We start from the raw sequence: 12,172 nt of genomic DNA, 5'->3' as shown, positions 1-12,172 counted from the left end.
TGCCTGATGTTGGGGAAGTCCAGAACAAGGGGTCACAGTTTAAGGATAAAGGGGAAATTTTTTAGTTCTGGGATGAGAAAAACATTTTTTACACAGAGAGTGGTGAATCTCTGGAATTCTCTGCCACAGAAGGTAGTTGAGGCCAGTTCATTGGCTATATTTAAGAGGGAGTTAGATGTGGCCCTTGTGGCTAAAGGGATCAGGGGGTATGGAGAGAAAGTAGGTACAGGATACTGAGTTGGATGATCAGCCATGATCATATTGAATGGCGGTGCAGGCTCGAAGGGCCGAATGGCCTACTCCTGCACCTATTTTCTATGAAACGGGATGAACCGAAGCTGAATTTTGTGTGTCATAGCAACGGGTCTGAATACTTATGTAAATGTGATATTTCAGTTATTTCTTTTGAATTACTTTGCAAAAATTTCTAACCATCTGTTTTTGCTTTTTCATTCTGGGGTTTTGTGTGTAGATTGATGAGGAAAAAAAAGAATTTAATCCATTTTAAAATAAGGCTGTAAAGTAACAAAATGTGGATAAAGTGAAGGGGTCTGAATACTTTCTGAATGCACTGTATGTGCACTACATGTAGGCATTCTGTTTTGTTGATCAATATCAGGCATTTTTAGGTAGTTTTGTTAAGTTTAAGCATTCATAATTCTTTGAACGTGAGATTGAACACTAGAGTTTTGATCTTTTTGCAGCTGCGGAGCTAAGTGAGGAGAATTTTGCAACATTGCTGTTAATATCTAAGTTGATGAAGGTGAGTTGCACACATACGGATGTACACCAGTTGTTTCAGAAATGATTTCTGTAAGATTATAACAGATAGAACCGAAAGTCGGTCATATTGCTATTCCATCCTGCTTTGTTGTTCAATATCATCTGATCTTAGACTTCGACGTCTGAGCTACTGCCTGTCTGCAACCTTTTATCTAGATTTCCTCTACCATAAAGACCGCCTCAGCGCTCAATAAACCCAAACAGCTGAATAAGCAGAGCCGTCTGGGATAGAATTTAAAAGTTTTATAGCTCACCAAATGAAGAAATTTCTCCTCATTCCTTCCTGAGACCATGTCAGTGCCTCTCAGGTCAAGTATTTCTCAATGTTCTAAACTCTATGGCATATTGATCCACTGTACATAATCTCGTGTCATTAAAGAAAACTCTCCCATCTTAGAAATCAGTGTAGTGAAGTTTTAACTAAACGTCAGCCTCTAATTGCTTTCAATTAGCCTCTGGATGCTTTCAAGAGAGAGCTAGATAGGGCTCTTAAAAATAGTGGCGTCAGGGGATATGGGGACAAGGCAGGAACGGGGTACTGATTGGGGATGATCTGCCATGATCACATTAAATGGCGGTGCTGGCTCGAAGGGCTGAATGGCCTACTCTGCACCTATTGTCTATTGTCTAATTAAAACAGCATTGATTTATCCGAGACGCAAGTTGTGCAGATGCAGGAATCTAGAGCAAAAAGCAAACAGCTGTAAGCTTTCACGGTCACGGTTTAGCAATGTGTTTTTTGCCCATGGTATAGTGCAGGTATGGTCTCATCAAACAACAACTGCATGATATCCTAATGGGCCTGTCCCACTTAGGCGGTTTTTCAGTGGACTGCCAGCGACTGTCAAGTTGTCGGCAGTCGCCTGAAAAACAGGCAACTGGAACGCGAGTGTCAGAGTGGAGAACACACACGCACGCACGCGCGCGCACACACACACACACACACACACACACCCATCCCTCTTTCACCAGCGTCGAGGACAGGGCAAGCGGGGGAGCGCTGTTTAAAAAATTCACGGTGCGGAGCCAAGGTGACACAGGCACACACCACGATGAGCAGGAAGGTTGGCGCTGTAATTAAGACGGCTAGCACAGTGTACGGTAAGTCCTTTAAAAGGGGGGAGAAGGAGTGGAGACAACGTTTAATAAGCCAGAGATACACGGCATTACCCGTCGGTTATCCTTGGTTCTGAAAACTTCTGCTTACTTTTTTTTTCTCCAATGAGCCAATGAAATTCACCAGTCAGCACCGGCTACAACCTACGAGAACCTTCAACCTCCTGGTGACCCACCTACGGCACGAGAATTCTTCATGGCGGATTCATTCTAGTCGCCGCTAATTTTTCACCATGTTGAAAAATTTGCGGCGACCATAATGAGGTCGCCACTAGTTCCCAGAATGCGGGAACTCCTTGCGACCATGAAGGCGGCTCCCCAGCAACCACCCGCGAACATGTGGCGATTGCATTGTCTCCTGCAGTCGGCCATTCCCGTTAAATTCCATTGCAGGTACCTGTCGTAATAGAAAGTGGCAGGAATTTCTCATGCGATGCTTCCAGAAAATAATGACTTGTAAATTAATTATTTCCCTTGTAGTCTTATAATGATTGATGTGCAGATTTTGTAACTGTATCAATCAGCCTTTCAAGGAATGCTATAATGAAGTATTATTGAGGCCAGATACAATCAAATATTTAATGATTTTAATGATCTAGGTTTCTATCCGATCGCAGACGTTGCCTTTGTTCTCTCCAGAAGGGGGAAATGTAATATAAAAGCAGGAAATTCTGGAAACTCTAAACAGGTTAAGCAGCATCTTTGGAATAACAAACATTTCGGGTTGTTCCAGCTTTTCTGTTTTCATTTCAGATTAAATCATAAAGCGTGCCCTAAATTAGTGTACGTTATATAAACTAACACTTCATGTGAAAAATGCACTAAATTCATTCCAGGCAGAAATTCAACTGATGGGTGCAATGTGGTTTTGTCACTGAGATGAGAGCTTGCCCCATATGGATTGGCTGCTTTAATGGCTATCTTTTAACACTGACAATACTTCAAAGGTACTCCATAGGTTGAAAAATGTTTTGCTATACCCAGATGCCGTAAAAAACTCTTCATAAATCGTATTTTCTGTGTAAACCTTCCTAGCTCGCTGCGCTTCCCCCCCCCCCCCCCCCCCCCTTTGGCTTTGTCCCCTTGCTATATCGCTTCTTTTGCCCTTATTCCCCAGTGCTCCCTTTTCTTGTTCTCACCTCCCTCTCCCCGTGCAGATTGTGGGTCTCTGGCTGATATGTATTCTGTTTTTCTTCATCCCAGAAGAGATCAGCAAATTCTAATACAATAGAATGTTTAATCATTCTAATCTGTATTAACCATTCATACTCTCAGCTACTCAGTGACAATCCTTTCTGAATTTGTCTTTTAAATCTGTCTATTACATGAAGATTCATGCTTTTATGCTAGAGGGAAAATAGTTGAATGTTGTGAACATTCAGATGTACGCTTTTGTCTAAAGGACCCAAAATGCTGGAACACCCAGTGGGTTGGGCAGCATCTGTGGAGGGTATGAACAGGCGGCCTTTCCAATCGGTGCCCTTCTTCAGACTCTTAGCCCGGACCTGAGACATCGTCTGTCCATTCCTTCCACAGATGTTGCCAGACAAGATGAGTTTCTCCACCAGTGTTTTGTTTTGTAAAACATCATCTGCAGTTCCTTGTGTCTCCAATTAATATAAGTTATTTTTTCTTCAGGTTTCTTTGGATACACTCTATATGAAAGCTGTCGACCATGTGCTTGCAAAAGCTCTGAAACCTAAACTACTTAAGCTGGCAAAAGAGGGAAGTGTTTCGGCGATAACAAAGGAAATATCTGAGACAATGCACAATATACAATCATACCTCTTGGCGATTACAAATCCAGAATGGGCTACTGCCTGTTCCCATCGTGTTGCCCAGGAACTTCCAACCGGTAAATTGGAAAACATGTCTAGTGCAATAGATATGCAATGTGAAATTAACTTTGCACAGTTGTTGTTTTGGTTTCATTCTATTGCAATTAACAAGACTGGCTGGGATCTATGCTTTTTCTTTTGTTGTTTCAAAAGGTTGTTTTGGCAAAAAACTATTTAAAATGCTGCCTTTGGCAAAAAGGTAAAGAGCACTCCAAAAGCTGCCTCTCATTCCTGTTATTTCCATTTTATCCTCTTCCCCAAGGCAGCATGTCTCTTGGGGGTCGGGGGGGGGGGGGGGGGGTGAGAAGGGGAGAAGGGGAGAATGTGCTGTGTGTTTTATTTTTAAGGAAAGACTGTCAACAACTTATTAAGAAGTTTATTCAGAATTTGATTGCTAGCCAAATTTGCTTGACTCGATTTTTCAACCTGTTTCCAGCTCAGAATTGTATCTTAATTAAAATCTACATGCACTGTTCTTCCAGGACCTAATAAAATCCAAGCCTTAAAATTTTGTCTACAAATGTCTGAAAATTGGTTAAAAGCTACAGCACCAACGGTATGTATAAATTAAATGTCTAATTCTCTGTCACATATATAACTCATAAATGAACACTCCTGTGTGGGAAGTAGTCATTTGGCTCACTGAGTTGATTTGCAAGATGTCCAAGGTGTATCATCGGTGGAGAAACCTTTGAATGACAGAGTAATTAGGGTTATAGGAATTGACAATTAAATGGAATTGAGGGATTGTGATGTGTTAATGGTGCAGTGAGGTTGTGTAGCATACAGCAGCTGATATTTCTTTGGACTCTTGCTCATGATCCTTTGACATACTTTTATTTGTAAAACTTAAGGTATGTGGTAAGTCCCATAATTTGAAGTGTTTTAGATTTAATCAAGTTTCATTGGTTTTTTTTCTAATGGTTCAGCAGTTCTGTGCACATTCCACGCAACTCTAAAAGGTTTGCATGCTTATTTCTGTCAAACAATCACTCGGCAAGATTAACCATGATTAGAAAGGTGCAACATAGTATCACAGTTTTTTTACCAAGAAATGCCATTCTAAAATAAATATTGGCTTTGGACCACAATAATGAAGTGAAACAAAATTAAAATCCTGTTTTAATTTCGATTTTTGTTTGTTATTAACATTTTTTTTTTTTCCAATATTCTATTCTCTTTGCATGGATGTTCATTCCATGTATATTCTACAATGTATTCCCCACATTGCACCTTCTATGGTTGACCTCTGCAAATGCATGTTCCTGAAGAGCACAATCATGACTTATTCTGAATGCATTTGTTTTTGTGTATTTCTAACCAAATTCAATTTTAAGAATCTCAGTTTGGAGAGATAACAAAGCAGAATAGAAATACCATTATTCACATTTTTAATTGCAATCCAGAATGTTGCCTGGTTCGGGGGGCATTGGCTACAGGGAGAGGTTGGACAGACTTGAATTGTTTTCTCTGGAACTCCAGAGGCTGTGAGGAGACCTGATCGAAGTATATAAAAATATGAGAGGCATACATAGGGTAGACAGTCAGAACCTATTCTCCAGGATGGAAAAATCAAATACTAGAGGGCATAGCGTTAAGTGAGAGGGGCAAAGTTTAAAGGAGATGTACAATACAGGGCAACCTTCTTATTTTATACAGAGGGTGGTGAGTACCTGGAATGCGCTGACAGGGTTGGTGGTTGAGGCAATAATTGCATTTAAGAGGCTTTTGGATAGACACATTGATATGCAGGGAATGGAGGGGTTATGCTCAGATAGATAAGAGATAGTCTCTTCTATCATGTTTGGCACGGATATTGTGGGCTAAAGGGCTGTACTGTTCTATGTGCAAACACCCTATGTACAGCTGTGTGGAGCTTTCTTTTGCTTGTTAATATACTCAAAAACTAGGAATGGAGTTTGGAACTGATTGTGAATTCACAATTTCCTTCTATAGGGTGATTTCACTAAAGGTCACTGGAGCGTAGATCCGCACCCACGTGACCGCAAAATTTAACTGGAGTACATGCGTCACTTCTGGTACATGTTAGTGAATGGGAAAACACGCACTTTCACACCCGTTAAAAACATCGAAAACGGCCCGTTTTTGAGCTGCAATTAACTGTGCTAGTCGGGGTGACCGTGAGGCACAGCTACCTAAATTTACAGTCCAAAAGAAAGATAGAAACTAAGGTAAATTCAAGAGGGAGCTGAAGGTGCAAAAACAGCGGAAGTTTTTTTTTCCGTGTCCATTTGCCGTGTCCGAAGTCCATTTGCCGTGGAGATATAAAGATCGAAAATATCGGGAATTATCGCGTTTGCTCGCTGCATTTCATCAAAAGTAAGGCATTATTGACTTTTTATCTTTATTCATTTGTTATATGAAAACATTTTAAAGTGAAAAACCCGTCAGTAAAATTGCAAAATCGCCCATGGTTCTCAGGTGGGTTTTAACATGCAAAATGAAAACGCTTCTGAAGCTCCATTTACCATTTAAATAATCGTAAACTATCAATGCGTTTTGAAATAAATTTTACTCAGATGCAAGCTAAGGAATGGGATAATTGTCAGCTGTTAGTTGGACAAAATTAGGACATTTTATTATTTGCCAAAATATATTTCTCAATGTTTCTTGTTTAAAGCCTGCACAATCAGTAAAATTTATTTCAAAACGCATTGATAGTTTACGATTATTTAAATGGTAAATGGCGCTTCAGAAGCGTTTTCATTTTGCATGTTAAAACCCACCTGAGAACCATGGGCGATTTTGCAATTTTACTGACGGGTTTTTCACTTTTAAAACTTTTCATATAACAAATGAATAAAGATAAAAAGTCAATAATGCCTTACTTTTGATGAAATGCAGCGAGCAAACGCGATAATTCCCGATATTTTCGATCTTTAAATCTCCACGGCAAATGTCCGCTAAGCACTTCCGCTGTTTTTGCACCTTCAGCTCCCTCTTGAATTTACCTTAGTTTCTATATTTTTTTTGGACTGTAAATTTAGGTAGCTGTGCCTCACGGTCACCCCGACTGGCACAGTTAATTGCAGCTCAAAAACGGGCCGTTTTCGATGTTTTTAACGGGTGTGAAAGTGCGTGTTTTCCCATTCACTAACATGTACCGGAAGTGACGCATGTACTCCAGTTAAATTTTGCGGTCACGTGGGTGCGGATCTACGCTCCAGTGACCTTTAGTGAAATCACCCTATTAATAACTGTTGCAGATCTGTTCTATGTTAAATCTAAAGTGCTCAACTCACCATCACAATACAAGGTTGAGTTGAAAGCATGTTATAAATAAGGTTATTATATGGAGATAATTTAGTGTTCCCACAAGGTTATATCCACATTTGGAATGCTGGCTGGGAAGGTTGTGTTACATTGTGAACGCCTTAAATCCAATCTAGGTTTTCTGTAGAAACAACTTTCTGATGGCTGAGGAAAATTACCTTATCAAATATCACCTTAAAATTATCTCTCAAGTATATTATTATTTACATGTTTTTAAGATTAAGATTGTGTTTAGTAAATAGAACATTTTGTTTTGTTCATTTTAGTAACAGATTTTAAATGCTTTTCTCAGGATAATGCTCATCAGAAAGCAGAGAACACACTAAATAAATTACGAATAGTGTATGAGAATTCAGCCACAGAAAATCTTCTGAAAATCCACAACTTAAACAGCCCTGAGTACTTGAGATTGATTAAACTGCCAGCTCAACTGATTTGCTTGTTGTATGAGCACAGCAGCATTGAAGATCGATTAAAGCACCCAACTGCCAGAGATTATCCAGGTTGGTTGTGTTCTGTGCAGTCCAGTAAACTATTCGTTTAATAATGGGTAAGTAAGTAAGTTTATTGGCCAAGTATTCACATACAAGGAATTTGCCTTGGTGCTCCGCCCACAAATAACCACATGACCTACAGTGACAGTCACGAATGACTCAGAAAACACTAAACATTATTAATAATAGAACATTAATGATAAAACACCATTGATCAAGCATGTGAACCAACAAAATACCAGATCAAAGGGAGGCTACAGACTTTTGGCTGTTGAGCAGAGCAATTACTCGTGGATAAAAACTGTTTTTATGTGGCAGTTTTGACAGTCCGCAGTCGCTTTCCAGAGGGAAGTGATTCAAAGAGTTTGTGGCCAGGGTGAGAGGGGTCAGAGATGACCTTGCCCGCTCGCTTCCTGGCCCTTGCAGTGTACAGTTCATCAATGGAGGGAAGGTTGCAGCCAATAACCTTCTCTGCTGATTGGACGATTTGCTGCAGCCACCAGGTGTCGTGCTTGGTGGCTGAGCCAAACAAGACCATGATGGTGAAGGTGAGAACAGACTCTACGATGACCGTATAGAATTGGACTATCATTGCCTGTGGCAGATTGTGCTTCCTCGACTGCTGTAGGAAGTACATCCTCTGTTGTGCCTTTTTGACTGTGGAGTCATGGTAGCCCCCCAATTAAGGTCCTTGGAGATGATGGTACCCAGGAACTTAAAAGACTCCACAGATGTGACTGTGGTGTTGTTGATGGTAAGTGGGGTGAGGGGAGGGGGAGCTCTCCTAAAGTCTACAATCAATTCCACTGTCTTAAGAGCATTGAGCATGGCACCAGGACGCCAGGACACTTCCTGTTTGTAGGTCACTTGTGCCTTAAAGCTTCCTGTTTAAGCTTTACAGTACAAACTGCATTTCATTTTTTAATTTTGATTACAGATCTGCTACAAAGCTACACTGTATCCTGTCAGTATTTAGAAGTTTTAGACCCAACAATGTTATTGGGAACGGTCCTGACCCGAAGTATCACCTATCCATGTTCTCCAGGGATGCTGCCTGACCCTCTGAGTTACTCCAGTGCTTTGTGTCTATTTTTGTAAACTGGCATCTGCAGTTCCTCATTTCAAAATGGTATTGAAACAACACTTGGAAGACTGCATACATTTAAGGAAATGGTCTAACACAATCTTCATGCAGTAAATATGATATCAAAAATTGTCCATATTTTAAGAACAATTTAAAACAGCAATATGCAGTCTCTATTCTTAACCACATGCCTGAGACTGTGCAGACCCAATCCCACTTCAACTTCTATATCACAGAAACATAGAAAATTGGTGCAGAAGTAGGCCCTTCGAGCCAGCACTTCCATTCAAAATGATCATGGCTGATTATCCAAAAAGTAGCCTGTTCTGGATTTTTCTAGTTTCCCTTAGCCCTAAGAGCTAAATCTAACTCTCTCTTGAAAACATCCTGTGAATTGGCCTTCACTGCCTTCCGTGGCAGAGAATTCCACAGATTCACAGCTCTCTGGGTGAAAAAGTTTATCCTCATCTCAGTCCTAAATGGCCTACCCCTTATTCTTAAATTGTGACCCCTGGTTCTGGACTCCTCCAACATCGGGAATATTTTTCTGCATCTACCTGGTCCAATCCTCTAAGAATTCTGTTTCTATAAGAATCCCCCTCATCCGTCTAAACTTCAATGAATATAGGCCCAGTCGACCCATTCTTTCATCATTTGTCAGTCCCGCCATCCCGTGAACCAACGCTGCACTCCCTCAATTGCAATAATGCCCTTCCTCAAATTAGGAGACCAAAATTGCACACAATATTCCAGGTGTGGTCTCACCAGGGCCCTGTTCAACTGCAGTAGGACCTCCTTGCTCCTAAATTCAAATCCTCTCGCAATGAAGGCCAACTGCATGCTTACTTTCAGTGACTGATGTACAAGCACACCCAGGTCTCGTTGCACCTCCCCTTCTCCTAATCTGCCTTCCTGTTCTTGCCACCAAAGTGGGTAACCTCACATTTATCCACATTATACTGCATCTACCATGCATCTGCCCACTCACCCAACCTATCCAAGTCACCCTGTAGCCTCATAACATCCTCCTCGCAGCTTACACTGCCACCCAGCTTTGTGTCATCCGCAATCTTGGAGATATTACATTTAATTCCCTCGTTAATATATATTGTAAACAACTGGGGACTCAGCACCGAGCCTTGCGGCACCCCACTAGTCACTGCTGCCATTCTAAAAATGACCCGTTAATTCCTGCACTTTGCTTCCTGTCAGCCAACCAGTTCTCTATCCATGTCTATACCCTACCCCCAATACCATGTGCTCTAATTTTGCACACTAATCTCTTGTGTGCGACCTTGTCAAAGGCTTTTTGATACACCACAATCACTGGCGCTCCCTTATCCATTCTACTTGGTCATCCTCAAAAAATTCCATAAGATTAGTCAAGCTCTCCGCTTTCACTACTTTTTTTAAAAGATGGTTTAGCATTTTCTGTTCAGGAGTAGTTCTGTCGCTTGGGTGTAGATCTCCCAGAAATTACTCCAACCTCTGTCCAAATTTAGATATTCAAAGCTCTTCCCCCTACCCCAGGTTAAACCCAAACCACCCTTTCTTAATGGCCTGAATACGATGGAATTGCTTTTGCTCACCTCTGATACTTGTCTTCTTTATACCCAGTCTTGTCACCAGACTCAACCACAAAACATAATTTCTAACAGTGACTAAATTAAAATTATCTGAATCACTTTGGTTGCAGAGATCAAAAACATGCAGACATTTCTTAAGGTAACATCATTTGTCTTATCCTCTTTACCAGTTTCTTTATCTGTACCAGAGAGATTTTACTATGAGATTTTCTATACATTTTTCTATTATGTTTATGTGGTTCTTTTTTACCCACTCTGCCAAAATACTATAAAATTATCCAATGTTAAGTTCTCCCTTCAGCGCACACATTTCTCCCACCATCTCACACTACCCTTGTCACCTTGGCCTTTCCCCCTCTTCCATATGCTCACCTCCCATACTTGAGTCCATTTCACACTTCCCTCTCCCCTTCCTTCCATATCCCTCCCTCTGCCTTTACATTATGCTCCACATCTTCTCTCCTTATCCAAAACCCTTTTGTCTCCTTTGAACCTGCTGTTTCCCACCACTTTGTATTTTGCCCAAGATTCCGGTATTCGCAATTCTCGTGTCTGTCAAAATCCGACATTTAATTCTAACTGGGCCCTAATTCAAAGGACTTTGAATGCTTAACACAGGGTCAACACTGAAGACAGAAAAAGACATTGAGGATAAGAAAATGCTACCGAATGTAAATATTTTCAAAGTTTCAAGGTCAGTTTATTGTCACATGTACCAGTTAAGGGACAGTGAAATTTGAGTTACCATACAGCCAAACTAAGTGAAAAGCCTCAAGACGCACAACCACATAAAATAAAAGTTAACATAATCATTTATCACAGTGGATTCCACATTTCTCACTGTGATGGAAGGCAATAAAGTTCAATCTTCTTCCTCTTGTTCTACTGCGATCGGGACAGTCAAACCATCTGCAGTCGCGGCGATCAAAGTCCCCGCAGCCGACGATCGAAGCCCCCGTCAGGGTGATCGAAACTCCAGCGTCGGGGCGGTTGAAACCCTCTCCGTGGCATGGAGCTCCTGGATCAGCCTCTTCTTACCAGAGACCGCGGGCTTCACAATGTTAAAGTCCCCGGCAAAGGGATCGCAAGCTCTGCGATGTTAAAGTCTCGCAGACTCCCATGGCTTGGAGTGCCGGGTTGGTCTCCAGCAAAGGCCGCCAACTCCATGATGTTAGGCCGCAGTGGGGCCGGAGATACTATACGGAATAAAATCGCATCTCCGCCGAAGTAAGAGATTGAAAAAAAAGTTCCCCCCCCCCCCCCCTCCACATAAAACAAACCAAGGAACACTAAAACATACTTTTAACACATACTAAAAATAACAAAAAGAGAAGAAAGGACAGACAGACTGTTGGCGAGGCAGCCACTGCCGGTGGTGCCACCCGGTGTACTTCAAATCATGTTATTTGATGCCAATTAGAATCCTAATGACCTAAACTGATTAATTCTATTTACACGTGGCATGTTTAATGTGGGATTTGTTTATTTTCCAGATATTCATGGTGCAGCAAGTGAACTAGCAGAAATAAACAACAGGGATATAAGTAACATCAGATATGCGTTGCTGGAGAAATATTTATGTCCTCCCACGCATCTAGATTTGGTGAGTGTATCAGTGCAAGGATGTCAAAAATCTGTGTACGTTGTGACTGCACTTTTTTCAGTAAATGAGTGCAAGTAATATACTTTGTTGTGCCATAAAACCGCAGTTACGGGAGAAAGGTCATGAACCTGTAACATTAATTCTATTTTTCTTTGCACAGTATTTTAAGCATTTTCTGTTTTATTTCCAGCATTTTTCTTAATTTTCAAAGGATAATAGATGTAATTAACAAGAATACTAAAAACTGTTTTGATTTGCAATATTATAACTTATTATGCTTCACATCTCTGCAAGGTTTGATTAAAAAGAGACTGAATACTGAAAATGGGGAAAAAATGATTAAACATGCAATTGGCAATCACGGTCGGAAAAGA

General features: G+C 40.9%; 1 protein-coding gene across 1 annotated transcript in view; it reads left to right on the top strand.

Annotated features, from left to right (window-relative positions):
- Positions 1-12,172, top strand: part of kntc1 (kinetochore associated 1) — a 119,773-nt gene that overhangs the window by 82,428 nt on the left and 25,173 nt on the right. Inside the window, exons 47-51 of the mRNA XM_033043204.1 lie at positions 705-763; positions 3,538-3,754; positions 4,220-4,293; positions 7,324-7,534; positions 11,689-11,798. Coding sequence (XP_032899095.1) covers positions 705-763; positions 3,538-3,754; positions 4,220-4,293; positions 7,324-7,534; positions 11,689-11,798 — 671 coding nt within the window. The remainder of the gene's footprint in view (positions 1-704; positions 764-3,537; positions 3,755-4,219; positions 4,294-7,323; positions 7,535-11,688; positions 11,799-12,172) is intronic.

The sequence above is a fragment of the Amblyraja radiata genome, chromosome 25, assembly GCF_010909765.2.
Source record: "Amblyraja radiata isolate CabotCenter1 chromosome 25, sAmbRad1.1.pri, whole genome shotgun sequence".
NCBI lineage: Eukaryota > Metazoa > Chordata > Chondrichthyes > Rajiformes > Rajidae > Amblyraja > Amblyraja radiata.
This window is presented reverse-complemented; position numbering and strand designations above follow the sequence as displayed.